At 42.5% G+C, this 15692-nt stretch overlaps 2 protein-coding genes across 2 annotated transcripts in view; both read left to right on the top strand.

Moving 5' to 3' along the window:
• Positions 1 to 1278: 1278 nt before the first annotated feature.
• Positions 1279 to 2733, top strand: LOC310782270 (E3 ubiquitin-protein ligase TRIM21-like; the record flags this gene model as incomplete). Its single annotated transcript, XM_083642947.1, has 2 exons — positions 1279 to 1836; positions 1981 to 2733. The coding sequence occupies 2 exons, from the start codon at positions 1279 to 1281 to the stop codon at positions 2731 to 2733; spliced, it is 1311 nt and encodes a 436-aa protein (XP_083499073.1).
• Positions 2734 to 5062: 2329 nt separating this feature from the next.
• The window catches only part of mtbp (MDM2 binding protein), a 108782-nt gene continuing 98152 nt past the window's right edge, over positions 5063 to 15692 (top strand). The window contains exons 1-5 of the mRNA XM_083634804.1: positions 5063 to 5194; positions 5621 to 5707; positions 11047 to 11120; positions 12768 to 12916; positions 13334 to 13392. Coding sequence (XP_083490930.1) covers positions 5128 to 5194; positions 5621 to 5707; positions 11047 to 11120; positions 12768 to 12916; positions 13334 to 13392 — 436 coding nt within the window. The 5' untranslated portion in view covers positions 5063 to 5127. The remainder of the gene's footprint in view (positions 5195 to 5620; positions 5708 to 11046; positions 11121 to 12767; positions 12917 to 13333; positions 13393 to 15692) is intronic.

The raw sequence follows: 15692 nt of genomic DNA, 5'->3' as shown, positions 1-15692 counted from the left end.
TGTGAATACGTTGTTTTGCAAGTATTTAACGTTAAGGGGGTTAGGTGTGTAGGTGACCACTCTCAGACGTGTTTTATTGTAATTACGACCACACTATGCTAGGAATCGTGACGCACACACACACACACACACACACAGAATACTTTTTTATTTTCTTTTTTAACTTCATACTTCCTGGTCTAAACTTCTACGGTTTGAGTGCCAGTGTGATTCAACCCATATTTCACCGATGTAAAACTCATGTGCAACACTGCACTAAAAAACCCCAACCACAATCCTTCCCTGCCTCAAACACTAAAAGAAAATCAGTCTCTGAATCAAGTTATTTAAAGTTGATAAGTTCTTACTGCAAAAACTCTGCTATTAAAGGGTTAACTTGAAGGGGAGGGAGGGACATCTCACTTTTTTTTGATGAACTGACAGTTATCTTGCTCCACAGCAAACAGATTGTTTTGTTTTGAAGTTTCACACAAAGAGAGAGGGAGCAGAGACAGCGTCCATATACAGGTGAAGTTTAACTTCATGTGTTCACTAGATCTCTGATGTGCTGGATGTTTGGAGTTATTTGTTATAAATCTATCTCCATTTCAAGCAGTGTGAAGACCTTACTCAATATAATTAATTATCCATCATTTTGTTAATAATTTTGTCTTTAATATTTCATATAATTCAGCTAACATTCGTAGCCACAGCATTAAAATGAGTTTAGAATGCAGTGAATAAGGTCTTTGTAATTGGAAGTGTTACCATCGTCAACATCCATGATTTCTGATGGTGTAAAATTTTATTCTCATTCTTGTTCTCAACCTGTTTATAGTAATAAACAAACTATTTCTAAAATGCATCTGGAATTTGATTGCGGTTGCCATTTTTGTTGCTGATTACTGTAATGCTGGGAAAATGGCTTATTTTCAAACACAAAAGTGGTTCTAATAAGCCAAATATACTCTCAAGTAATACAGTATATCAGTTGTGCTTTGAATATCTTCTATATGTGAGGATTGGAAAAGGCATTGAAATGATCATCAATGACCATGGATGACAAGACTCTCCTCTCCTCTAGAAATGACAACAGCCATCAGTCTCCTGTCTCAAGAGCAGTTCCTGTGCTCTATCTGTCTGGATGTTTTCACTGAGCCTGTCTCTATTCCATGCGGACACAACTTCTGTAAAGCCTGTATCACCAAATATTGGGACAACAATGACCAATGCCGTTGTCCAATGTGTAAAAAGTATTTTGCCAACATAGAATTCTTTGTCAATACTTTGGTTTCTGAAATGGCCGCTCAGTTCAGGAAGTCTGTTGATGTGACAGCTGCCAGCTGTGAAAGCCACAAGCAAGAAGCTGCCAAGCCAGTGGAGGTTCCTTGTGACATCTGCTCTGGCACCAAGCTCAAGGCCTTGAAGTCCTGCCTGATGTGTTTGGCCTCTTATTGTGAGACTCACCTAGAGCCTCATCAGAGGGTCACAGCCTGGAAGAGACACAAGCTGATCGATCCTGTGGAGAACCTGGAGGACAGGATGTGCAAGAAACATTACAAGTTTTTAGACCTTTTCTGCAGGACTGACCAGATATGTGTTTGTGTCATGTGTAAAGAACATAAGACTCATGATACAGTCCCTTTAGAGGAAGAGTATGAAGAGAAGAAGGCTCAGCTGGGGAAGAAGAAGGCAGAAGTACAGGAGATGATACAAGAACGGCAACGGAAGATTCAGGAGATGAAAGCTTCAATGCAGCTCAACAAGAAAGACACAGAGGAAGAGATAGCTAAGAGTCTTGAGGTCTTCACTGCTCTGGTGGCCTCCATTCAAAGAAACCAGGCTGAGCTGATTGAGGTGATTGAAGAGAAGCAGAGAGCAGCAGAAAAACAGGCTGAAGGCTTCATCGAAGAGCTGCAGCAGGAAATCAGTGAGCTCCAGAGGAGAAGCACTGAGCTGGAGCGTCTCTCTCACACTGAAGACCACCTCCACCTCCTCCAGAGCTTCCCATCCTGCTGCTCCTCTCCACACATCAACAACTGGTCTGGCATCACTGTCCACACTCATCTGTGTGTGGAGACAGTGAGAAGAGCTGCAGCTCAGCTGGAGACACTCACTAAAGAGATGACCACTCTGCTTAAACACATAAAGGGGAATATTGAAGATCTGGTGAAGCTGCCAGAAGATGTTGGGCTGAGGAGGCTCCAGCAGCTGTATGCAGTGGATATTATCCTTGACCCTGATACAGCACACCCTGAACTCATCCTGTCTGATGATGGGAAACAACTGAGATGTGGAGACACACTTCAGAAACTCCCCGACAACCCAGAGAGGTTTGATGAACATATCAATGTCCTAGGAAAACCAGGTTTCTTTTCAGGGAGATTCTACTTTGAGGTTGAGGTAAAAGGGGATGATTGGGATATAGGAGTAGTTAGAGAGTCAAGCAACAGGAAGGGAGAAATCACATACAGCCCAGAAGATGGGCACTGGGTTATATGGCTGAGAGATGGAAATGACTTCAAGGCTCGAGATAATCCCAGTGTCCCCCTCTCTCTGAGACAGAAGATCAAGAAGGTTGGGCTGTTTGTAGATTATGAGGAGGGACTGGTGTGCTTTTATGATGTGGAAGCCGGGACTCTGATCTACTCTTTCACTGGCTGCAACTTCAAGGAGAAAATATATCCATTGTTTAGTCCCAGTGATGATGAAGCAGCACCTCTGATCATTACTGCTGTCAAGCACAGAGAATGAGTTCGATTTGAATGAGCAAAACACCTTTGTATCTTTCCACATGCAGGTTTGGCAAGTAATTACATTTTACAAGATTACAGTGAGCCGTCCTTTATTGTCATTACCAAAACACAAAACCAACATTAAAATTAGAATGATAGTTATATGTTATGTTATTATGTTCTACTTTATTTGTCCCCCTGGGGGAAATTTGTCATGGGCATATATACTGTTGCTTCGTAGATAACAATACAGACAATACAAGGAAGCATTAACATAGTAGGCTGTGTAGGGCTTCAACAGACAGAAAATAAAGAATACCGTAAACAAACATCACCACCACATAGCTATAGTAATTGTATTAATGTAGTGTTTAAGAAAAACAAGGCAAGAAAAGCAATACAGTGCAATAAGACAATGGATTAAAAAAACAGCGAGGTACAATAAAAGCATAGGATAAAACAACAGATACGACAAGTTAAAAGTAAAAGCAGTAATTGATTATCGATTGCCAAAGGCCTGTCTGTAGAAGTGAGTTTTGAGTTGTTTTTTAAAAAGGCATTTATTTATTTATTTGCCCCTGGGTAAACAGTAGTCTGACTCTAGAACAACAATGTTTATAATGGAAAACAGAAAAGAAAATATTTGAGCTACACATGTAATTATTAGGTTATTACATTAATACAATTAAGGACATATTCTGAGGTTGTATGCATGTGATTTTTGACATTTTCAATAGTATTGTCAATGGGTTTTTAAAGACATCTGCAATAGGAGACCGCGGCCAAAGGCTAATGCTATTTGGGGTGCCTTGGCATGGAAAAGTTTGGGAACCCCTGCACTAGCCACACACGAGGGGGATTCACCCTGAATTTGCATGCACCTCAGCAAATCAGTATGAGTCTACATCAGGGGTTTTTCAAAGTCTGAGACTGTGGGCCTCCCTTCAGACCAGGCTTGGAAAAATGTGATTCCCCCATCCCATAGACACTCAACAATTGAGCCAAGATAGCGGGATTCGGGCTCCTAACCCTGCTCTAAACAGACAAACTGATGACACAGTTTGTCACGTACTCCTCTGTTTGTAGCTCTACTGTTGTCATACCGTCTGTCCACCTTTACAGTGTAGATTTACGATTTACTCTTACATTTACATTCGTCTTGGATACAGGTACCTAGCCTAGGTAAACCCAGCCCCCACGTGACCTGCTCTCTCAGTTCCCAGTCACTAGCGTAGTCACATAGTGACTGAGAACAGGTCTGAGAGCAGGTCACGTGGGGGCTGGGTTTACCTAGGCTAACAGGTACCTGGACTGATGTCTGCTAGTGATAACATCTTTGTTGTGTACAATCTTACTACTGGCTTCCTAAACACTTTTTTGTTGTTTTTGTTTTTTAATCTTCCATCACACACCATCGGGGCAAGACACAATGTTGGACACGTGTTCCTCTTCTTTTGGTTTGAACATTAATGATTTATAGACTATGGACTTAAACGTTTATGCAGAACTTTACTGATGCTTTCTGTTCTTTATTCAACTCATGTTGCTGCTTTTCAACACACAGATGATTTACTGTATGTGTGTTTAACATGCCAGGACCAACATACTGTACACATGGATTTAGCCTAGGAATGCACCTAATATTTAAGCAAATGTATGGAAATTATAAATTAATTAAGCATCATGCTTATAGAAGGAAGAAACTAGGAAACAAAGGGAAAAGTTGGAAGATATGAGCAAGGTTCAGCAGTGTCATTTACATTTCATGCAAAGATACATGTATGGAACTTCCAATAAGTGCATTAATTGTTAATATATTCACAGAGGGAGGGAAAGAAAGCAAGGGTAGAAGGAAAATAGAGGAGGATGTGGGAAAGGGAGGGATGGATAGGGGAGAAGGTGGAAGGAGTGAAAGAGGGAAAGACATTGAGAAGAAAATGAGTTGAGAGGGAACTTGATAGAAAGTAACGATCTGCAGCTTCTTTTTGGTAAGCATGCAGAGAGAAATTGGGTCACAGCATTTATCTGAACTAAAAATAGCATCCTAATAAAAATTATTCAATGGTTCATATTATGAAGGAATCCCCAGATGAGCTGGGGACATCTGGATGGGGGAAATGGGTAAGAAGTGCCTCTCCTGCAGCGACAAGTGTTGAAGTGCTCTTTCCTGGGGGCAACAATACAATACATTTGTGAGTGTGTTTGTGAGGATAGATACCATTAGAACCCTCTCTCCAGCCACTAGGTGGCGGTGACGCACATTGTCGTGGATGATCATGACACCCGCTGATTAATTCAATCTACAGAAGAAGAACTAACTGCGCGAAAAGACAAAACTGTTTTGATAGTGTCGCAGACTCTACAACTAATTTTATTCCTAGCTGTTTTTATGTTGTACTAATGATTGCAACAGATGGACCGGTACGTGTTCGTTGTGTCTTTTTGCCAAACGGAAGATGACCTGCCGGATGATTTTAAATGTAAGTGCCATTCCTCTTAGAAAGTGACATAGTGCTAATGCTAACGTTGCTAGCTAAGGCTAACGTTAACGCATTGCTCTCACAAGCGTCACGATTCCTAGCATAGTGTGATCGTAATTACAATAAAACACGTCTGAGAGTGGTCACCTACACACCTAACCCCCTTAACGTTAAATACTTGCAAAACAACGTATTCACACACACACGCACACACACAGAGAGTGAATGAGAGAATGAGAGTTCAGGAGTTAGCAGTTGACAGGACCTGAAAGGATAACGTTAAAGAAGTTATTGGCACAACTTACTGTGCGCATTTCTGTGACAAGATTGTCAGGTTTATCTATTTTAATATTGTATAGCAGCAAGCAGCAGAGATCTCTGAATAACTGTGATGAAGTCTGACAGCTCAGTTATCATTGATCACAGCTGTGGAGCCAGTGAAGCAGCTGTATAACAGACTTCAGGACATCTCAAGTCAGGAATCAGCAAGAGGCGGGGTCTCAGTGTTACCAGGTAAGCTTGTCTGACTGCTTACCCTCAGGTGCTTCTGACAGCTCCATCTGATGACTACTCTGGGCGAAGCGGCCTCTTTCCTTACAGTCTCAAAACTTGTGGAAATCTGTATCTGGGTTAAACTCACCTGATTTCTGCATTCTGAAGGTTTCGGTATGGTCAGATGAAACAACCTTAAAGGGATACGCCAACATTTTGGGAGTTTAGTCTATTTGTCATATTGTCTATATCAAAACTAAAATGTACATGGTTTTATTCTCTCGGGCAGCTCCCAGACTCTGGAACGCCCTTCCCCAAGAAATCAGAACCTCAGAGTCCCTCACAGTCTTCCACTCCCGCCTCAAAACCCATCTCTTTTCCACCGCCTTCTCTTAGTCCATCTGCTCCCTCCCCCCATCCTTGCTTGTGTGCTGTCTCTGTCTACTGTCTTGTCTCACCACTACCGCCCCCCCCCACATAGTACTCAGTGTTTAGTGTTATCTCTGTCGTTATATGTTCACTAACGTCACCCCCCCCCAGTGTTTAGTTTTTGTGTAGCCTACTGTAAAGCATCTTTGAGCTACGGAAAAGCGCTATATAAGCCCCATCTATTATTATTATTTTCAATGTGCGTGCCCTACAAAGAGCGCTACAGCCATCGCTGCTAATTAGCTAGCGATACAATGGTGGTGACCGGTACAGCTGCCTACTCCCGTTAAGTCACCCCAAATACACATTGCAACAGCACCACAAACACTCACATGTACATGAAGGGATCATCAGTACATCGCATTTGCATGCGCACTGCACACAGCGCATGCGCCTCATGGCAAACGAGGAAGTAACTTTGGTTATCCTCTTGTTAGTTTAGTTACTCGTTTAGTTCTCGGTGTGTGGATTTACTACGAAAATGACCGTTTCATGCGACTATGGATTATTATTTCATTGCGTGGTGAGTACACGAGTCACAACATGTGCATGCGAGTGTTTGTGGTGCTGTTGCAATTTGTATTTCTGGCAACTGAACGGAGTAGGCACCACCATTGTAGCGCTAGTCTCGCTGGCCAGCCTCCTCTCCCTTCCGTCCGAGGAGTCTGGCGCCACAGGTCTCCATAACTGGGATAAACCCTCCCCTGCTCTACTCTGCTCTCCCATTGGAAGCGTCGATTTCAGACGCTGCCGGATTTCCGCTCCCCGCTTAAGAAGCTCGGTCATTGGCTCCGACCATGTTAATCAGAGCGGCTTCCTCTCCCTCCTCCGTGTGTGTGGCTGTAAATAGTGCCCTGCCGCCTCAGTGAAAACAACAATGCTAACTAGCTAGCAAGCAGAAACCTACACGCTAGGTCGTTGCTACACGCTGAAAACGGCAAGTTGGATTGTTTGAAACTATTTTCCAAGGGCACTGCCGCTAAGCGCCACCCCTCGCAATCCCACTATGGAGACCTGCGGTGCCAGACTCCTCGGACGGAAGGGAGAGGAGGCTGGCCAGCGAGACTATTGTAGCGCTAGCTAAGTAGCAGCAATGGCTGTACTGCTCTTTGTAGGGCATGCAGATCGAAAATAAAACCATGTACATTCTAGTTTTGACATATTATAGACAATATGATATGACAAATGGCCTAAAGCCCCAAAATGTTGGCATATCCCTTTACATATGGGAATCCTAAGTTGCTTCAAAAAGTAAAGTAAAAGTAAAAGACAAAGTTTGACGAGAATCGGCTAGTTGTCTCTGACCGGACACCCGACGCACTGCCATCATTTGGTGATACTGTTGGACAAACTCATTTAGAGGTTCTGGGCTAGTGCATGTTAAAAGTCTCACTGATTGTACGCTTTTGGGCCTCCTTTTGAAAGGTTGTTGGCCATTTGAGCAATGTGTCACTTAGGCATGGGTCGATTTCTGGTTTTGACGGTCCGGTCCGGTGTACGAGCTTAAACCGGTTTGATTTGACATTAACCAGCCAAACCGACAATTTATTTCTCTAATCCTACTGTCCCATTTCTACCTAACGCTGGCCTAACACACAGACAGACACGGGTAACTCAGACAGAGAGAGGCTGCTGATGTACATTACACAGCGAGAAGCTGTTTATTGGTCCCACTTGTTGTTTTGTTGTGATAAGGTGTTCTAAACACGTTTCACTGTGCGATCATAAAGTTGTTTGTGTTCGTGAAACGCATGTGTGTCTCACTCCTGTAGCTGAGCTACAAGTAGCCACCTGGATGTTCCACATCTAACATTATGTAATAAAAGTGGGTTTGTCAATGAGAACGTGTTCCACATCTAACATCATGTAATAAAAGTGGGTTTGTCATTGATAATGTTAGAACTAAACTCAATGTTTCACCGTGCAATCATAACGTTGTGTGTTCGTGAAACGCATGTCTGTTTGACTCCTGCTGTCAGCTGAGCTCACGAGCTACAAGTAGCCACCTGGATGTTCCACATCTAACATTATGTAATAAAAGTGGGTTTGTCATTGATAATGTTAGAACTAAACTCAACGTTTCACTGTGCAATCATAACGTTGTGTGTTCGTGAAACGCATGTCTGTTTGACTCCTGCTGTCAGCTGAGCTCACGAGCTACAAGTAGCCACCACAATACGTTATGTAATAAAAGTGGGTTTGTCACATTGTCAATTATAACGTGTTAGAACTAAACTCAACGTTTCACTGTGCGATCATAACGTGTGTTTGTGACGGTGAAATACGTGTATGCTCCAAAATACTCAGCGCACTGAGTTGAGTTGTCCATACGATCCCCAGGTAATTATCCAAAGTTGCTACTTGCTATGCCTGAACTGTAGCCTAGCCACCAGGTTAAAAGTATTTCTCTAAAGTTTGCATCATACAACAAACTGAGAAAAACGTGATTAAAATTTTGATCTTTGAGGGCCATAACTTTGCGCTGATGGACATGTGGTCAAGTATGATCATTCATTCATTACACTTCATACAACAGTTAGTTCCGGCCGGGCAATTTGATTGGACAAGAGGGATCCTACCAGTGCCAATATTTCATGATAATCAACTGGCGCTTCACTGTGTGTAGATCACTCCGCTTCACAGCCGCCCTAATCAACAAAATGCTTCACAGCTGTAGAGTAGACAGTAGTAAAGTAGACAGCCTGCAGTTAATTAGGCTGATTAGGCTACATTTTTGGCAAAGCAGAAAGCTGAGGGAACTATTTTTGTTGGCGGAGGAATAAATAGAGAAATCATATATTTCCTCAGCTTTTTGTCATTTTTTTAATCAGCTTTGTTTAATAGAACTGTTGTATAAAAGCAATATCACACTCGAGGTTGTGCTGTTGTTGTCTAATATCGGCACTGCTGTGATTATCTTCGGCACTCGGCCTGCAGCCTCGTGCCTACGACCGAATCACAGCAGTGCCGATATTAGCCAACAACCGCACTCCCTCTCGTGTGATATTGCTTAAATATCTCACAGACGTCATTTAACGTGCCAGCCACTTTTGGAGAACGGACGCTCCCAGTGCCAGAGTTTCAGAGCGTTTTCAGTGATTTCTCGAGGCCCACAGAATATTGTGTGATATTACTATGTAAACACCGAACACGCACAAAGAATGAGGAGACTCTCTGCTATCATCAGCAAAAAAAAGTTTATTGATATCATTTTCCGTTCTTTAGTTATCAGCCGGAGAAGATAGGTGGATTTCAGCAAAAACACACGTTTCAATTTAGAAGCTGAGATATTCAGCCTTTTGTGAAATGAAGCATTTCAAGCACATCACTGACTCTGAAGATAATATTTTCTGATGTAATGACACCTCAAAAATAATTTCCTTCAATAAAACAGTGAAAACAAAGGAATTTTGTTTGGCCAAATAATATTTTTTAGCTGCAACCAGCAGCGCTGGCACCTGCGTGCGCAGACCCTGCACCTTCTTGCTGGTCTTGATTTACTGCTGGTGGGCATCAGATATTCTAGCTTGTTTGCCTGTCTCTGTCCATCGAGCCTGCTGTCTGGGTCTGTGTTTACTGTCAATGGTTGTATGCTGTCCTGCGTGCCCCACCCCCCTCCTCCTCCGTGGGAGTGTCTCTGGTGACTCTGCTGCGTTTGCTCTGCGTTTGCTCTGCACTGAAAAGTGCGCTGCACCCCGCTTTTTCACAGCGTGTCGCCGGCTCCCAGCTGAGAATAATGTAACTTTTCAGAAAGACGCTGGTGTCGGCAACTAAATCATATGGAGGGGCTATCGCAGCGGACACGGAGGGGCTCAATTGTGGCAGCAGATTGACTGCTGTTCACAGGCACAGCTAACGTTATGCTTCATGCATATCAATGCATACCGATGCCGTTTCCGTTTCCATAACGACTTCTTCTCTGTTTTTTACTCAACTTTCTCTAATCTGGAGAGCACTGTCGCCACCTAATGGGTCGGTAAAATAGGTTATACACATTCAACATGCCCCAAAATTTTACAGGAGATGGATCTGGCTTTGATCCACGTCCCACCATCAAAAAACGCAATTGACGACTTTAGTCGTCATTGGCACTCTACGTTACTATCGAAATTGACGACTATAGTCGTCATTGGCACTCAATGAGTTAATAAACAAAACAGCTCGTTTTTCTTCTTCTTCTTCTTCTTTAGTTATTGGTGGTTGGCAAACCATCTTAGAGGTGCATTATTGCCACCAAGTGGACTGGAGTCGCACTACAGTCATTTATGCCTAAACTGGGAACCACTGCTCAAAGTGCGACACCTAGTGGCAAACTTCGGTATACCGGTTAGATTCGGTGTGAAGAGCAATATCGAACCGGTTTTAAATTTTTCACAGTCCTAGTGTCACTACACATCTGCCATCTTTCTGACTATCTTTGCTATCACGCGTTCAGGGGCTGTGGCTAAAATGTCGGTAGAAGAGGAAATGATGGCAGTGCTTGTGCATCGGGTGTCAGGTCCCAGACAACTAGCCGATTCTCATCAAATGTTGTCTTTTAAAACAATGACTGCTCACTTTTTGAAGCAACTAGGATTCCGATGTTAAGGTTGCTCCATCTGACCCTCCCAAAACCTTCAGAATGCAGAAATAAGGTGAGTTTAATGCCCGATACAGATTTCCACAAGTTTTGAGAGTGTAAGGAAAGAGGGCTCTGTGAGCCCAAGGGTAAACTAATACATAAACTGCCGTTTGTCTTTCAGGGCTATTGTGTAACCATTCATTTTCCAAAAATGAGACCGTATCACCAGTCTGCACTTAACATTTTAGCTCGTAGTGCAGCGGTAGATTCCCTGCCTACCAACACGAGGGTCGTAGGTTCGAGCCCCCGTGTTCCATCCAGAATTTTAGTACACATTAATAACTCTATAACCCTTATTCCTTTCCCCCAGCTTGTTCTCTCAGTGGCAGCCCATCAGTTCAGAGGTGGTACTTTGCTGTCCAGGCTTGTCACAGAACAGCACAGGTAAGATATTCAAGAGATTAGTTAAGGCCATGATCACAGATACAAGTACCTATCCAAGTACCTACAGCAAACTGCTACAACTTTGTGCCTCTGTTCATAAATTGGACGCACAATCCCCAAATCATTCAGTAAAAGCAAGATTCAACAGTGTCCAGAAAGATAGACTAGAGGAGAGTAAAATCGCGATTTTCAGAAAACGCTTCATGTCATAAAAGTGGCCCTCATTGTGGAGATGATTTTGCTGAACACGAAGTTCACCATTTCATAAACTTTTGTTAACCACATACCTTATTTCAGGCATTTAACCAAAATCCCCATACCAAAATCCCATTGACTTTCAGATGAGGAAAGTGGAAGTGCAGTGACTTGGGTTGGCCTAGGTTATCCCTGTGGTACTCTATATACTCTCCCTGCTAGATTTCACAGAGGGTGAGGTGTAACCTTGTTATCCCTGTGGTACTCTATATACTCTCCCTGCTACATTTCACAGAGGGTGAGGTGTAACCTTGTTATCCCTGTGGTACTCTATCCACCTTATTTTTGAATGCCCCACTGTAAAAAAGAATCGTGGGTACAAGGTCCGGTTTAACGTGACTCATTGTTGCCGCTTGCCATTTCCTTTGTTATACTCTGGCTGCAGACCCGAATTATAAACCGGAAGCTGGAGTCCGTTATAAAAGTTATAAATATAGTCACGTTATAAACAACTAACCAACGCTGGAGGTCCGTATGGAAACTCGAAATGTGTGTTACTCGAAATGGTTAAAAGTTAAATCAATTTGGTGGCGTTTTACTGCCATGTAACATAGCTAGCTAGCCGCTAAATTAGCCACAGTTAGTAGCCGACTACCCACAATGCATTACGTTATCCCAGCACCCGAACGACACGGCTGTAGAGCAGAATGGCTCTGCTGTAAAAGGGTAAAATCCTCATAGACGTTTTTTTTTCGGGGGCTGGGGGGTTATCTAAATTGGTTACACCGGAAATAGAACCCATAGTTAACGTAAGGCAAAATGGCCGCCAAAAATAAGGTGGATATACTCTCCCTGCTAGATTTCACAGAGGGTGAGGTGTAACCTTGTTATCCCTGTGGTACTCTATATACTCTCCCTGCTAGATTTCACAGAGGGTGAGGTGTAACCTCCTACGCTTTAGTATAAGAGTAAAAAAAAAAAAAAAAAAAAAAATCCTTTAGTGTGTTTCCACCCTAACATACACACCAGATATTGCTCTTCAGTGCTATACTTTTCAGTAGCGTAGTTCTCCTAAGAATGGACTGTATTTGTGCTTCCTAGAAACTTTAAAGCAGAAGCAGAATCTCCAGATGCGTTATTGGCTTTTCATGTTCTCAAATTTACAGCTGGAGCTTGTATATACAACGTATATACAAGTATACATATGTACATTATATTATGTATATTATACGTATGTACACATATAGCATTTTCATTTTCATTTTCAGTTCACTTGAATGATAAAGGGAATTTGCAATTTTAAGAGACATGTTTGAGTATGATTATTTTTTAGTATACAGTATATAGAGACAGTTCAGACAAAGACTGGGCAAAAGTGAGTTATTATTTGTAAGGTGGTCCAGTCTAATGTTTTATAACCTGAGTCTATAATATCAGCTGTTTTCATGTTAGTTTTGCAGCTCAGATTGGGAGGAGCTGGGGGTGGGTCTTCAGAAGACTGACAGTGAGGAGGAGAGGCCGAATGCTTTGGAGTCATGTCTTAGTTCTCTGAGTGACCAGGAGGCACAGGACCAACCGGATGACCAGCCAACACTGACAGAGTGAGTGGACAGTGGTATTTTCCGTAATTTGCTATACTGTATCTATGTGGTTCTGTGCTTGTGTTTTGTTTCTAGATGCCTTTCCAAGTATGTGTTGGAGATGTGTGTATGTATGTGTTATGTCTGTTTAGTGCCTTCTAATGTGTTAGACAGACTAAGATAGTTCCATACACACCATACTTGGCAAATAAAAGTATCTGATTCTGATATTTAATCTGACAGCTTTTTACACAAATATTGACATCAGTTGAGTGATTTTGAGTCTATTTGCTTATTTATACTGTAGCTATCAAGAAGCTTATTGTGATACACATTAGGAGGACATCAATTTGTCACACAGAATGAATGTCCTAATATGTCATTTGGGCCATTCGCCCTCCAGGTCCCTCTGATCAGTTGCATGTCTTTCTCTAACAGGCTGTTGGAGGAGGCAGCGGAGGGTCTACACCTGCTGTCGGACAAACTACCAGCTCCAGGTACAGTCGACCCCTCTATAACTCTCCACTCATTTCTTGGAACATTTTGATGCATAATGGATGTCAGTATATTGTGTTGCAAAACATTGAATTGTGTTTGGCTTTCTTCAAACTTAACATCCCTAGCTCAAATTATTGCTAGCTGTTTAATTTTAGACTGTATGTGTGAAACCCCTTTTAGACTGGCCAAAAATCCCACTAATATCCACAAACTAGTGGCATTTTGTTGAGTCTAAAAGTTTCCAAGCCGGGCCGTTTAGCCCATAGAGCAACCCTGCAAGTGAGGTGGGTTTTTACGCGGCGGCTCTGCTATAAATCTTGGCGGTGGTCCAACCCATGAGTTTCCGACCCTGCTTCTCGTCCTCCTGAGTTGTCGCCCCTTTTCCAGCGTGAGTCAATGAGATTCAGTGATTGCCACAGCCTGAAATTCGACTTTCTTTCTTTTTTTTTCAATGATTTTTATTGAAGGACAAACATGGCAAACATGAACAGTCAACATTAATTATTTACTTCAGATTTTCTTTTTTGACAACAGATGCCCCTTCCCTCCGACCCACCCATTCCCTCCCACCCTACCTTGAAAAACCTGACTTATACAGGTTCAGCGAGTGTACATTAAATTCTGATTCCGAACAGCAAAGTAAAGCACATCAATAAATCACAACAGCAAAGTGTATGCATACATATATACACACCATAGCAAAGGATAAGAAAAATAAATACAAATAAAATAAAAGGGGGAAAAGACTTAGCCATAATAATACTAAGAAAATCCTAGCACTAAGTTATTTTCTCATTCCGGGGGGAGTGTTTGAAGGTCAATAAAGTAGTCTATCAGGCATTGCCATTTCTTATAGAAACGGGCTACGGAGCCCCTGAGGGTGAATTACATTTTTTCAAGCTTAACACGTTCACTGCCATTGACGAGTTGACTCGTCAAGCAGAAACCAACGGTTGACTGCCAATGACGAGTCAACTCGTCAAAATTTTTTTTTTTTTTTTTTTTGACGGTCGGACGTTGATTTAACCCTTTTACATCTCCTATGAAAATATTGGAGCCACCGAACGTGTACAACCCATTCCACCGACCCACTAAGTGGCGACAGTGCTCTCCAGACTAGAAAAAGCCGAGCCAAAACTGCAGGGGAACGCGCGATGAAACCATTCTCATACTGTAAAATGGATTGGCGAAAACGCTTTCGCTTTCGCGCTGGTTGCTGGCGGTGGGGGATTGCAAATTTGCATAATAGATTATGGGTGCAACACACTTTGAAACACGCAGCATAAATAAGACCAGAATCGCAAAAGCTTCATCAAAGCTCTCAACCGAAACCCCAAGAAACGAGCGAGCCCATCCAGACTCGCCCAGCGGCCGCCAGCAGACAGGAGCAGCAGCAGCAGCAGCAGAAACTCGCTTGTGACACGCCCGCTGCAGCCAAGAAGAACACACACGGAGGGAGGAGTTTGAAGGAGAGGGGGGTTTCCTGCTGTTATGGAGGAAATTACTGTTCAAAACTATTGTTTAGATGTCTGACGTCTTACTGATGCCAAAAATGAATGGTTAAAGTGACTGTTCTATCGAATTTCACAAAAAGCTATTTATCTCAGCTTAAATTTTCAGACGCTGAAACCATGCTGTATTCAAGTGCTAATGCCTACATAACTACTAACTCTACAAACTAACTCTTTTAGACAGAGAAAGCACACATTCTATTAGTTCTTTTGAGATATTTTGTGTTCACAAAATCTTAGCAGAAAAGAATCCTCGGGTCTTGAAAGATGAGCCAGAATCCTCAAAAAAAACCTTTGGCAGAAGCTACCTACAGTAAAAAAAAAACGGCTGGCAGTGAATGTGTTAAGAAAAAAGACAAGGTCTCTAAGCCAAACAGTGGATGATGGTGGCTTAGGGGACTTCCAGTCTAACAGTATTCTGTGACGAGCCAATAGTGATGCATAGGCCACAATATCAGCTTGTTTAACGGTTAGAGTAGTGTGGTCTTCTGGAGCTCCAAATAGTGAGATGAAGGTACAGGGTTGCAAATCCTTTCCTAAAATGTCTGACATGGTTCTAAAAACAGAGGTCCAAAAATTACTTAGTTTGGGACAGAAATAAAACATATGAGACAAGTCGGCAGGAGTGTTGTTGCAGCGGTCACATCTGTTGTCAACATTCGGATATATCTCGACCTTGCTAAAGTGGGTACGGTGCAGGACCTTAAACTGTATAAGCCCGAGGCGTGCACATGATGTTGATGAATGTATCCTATCAACAGCTGCATCCCAAAACTCATCTGTAAGTT

This window comes from Poromitra crassiceps, assembly GCF_964638095.1.
Source record: "Poromitra crassiceps genome assembly, chromosome: 1".
NCBI lineage: Eukaryota > Metazoa > Chordata > Actinopteri > Beryciformes > Melamphaidae > Poromitra > Poromitra crassiceps.
This window is presented reverse-complemented; position numbering and strand designations above follow the sequence as displayed.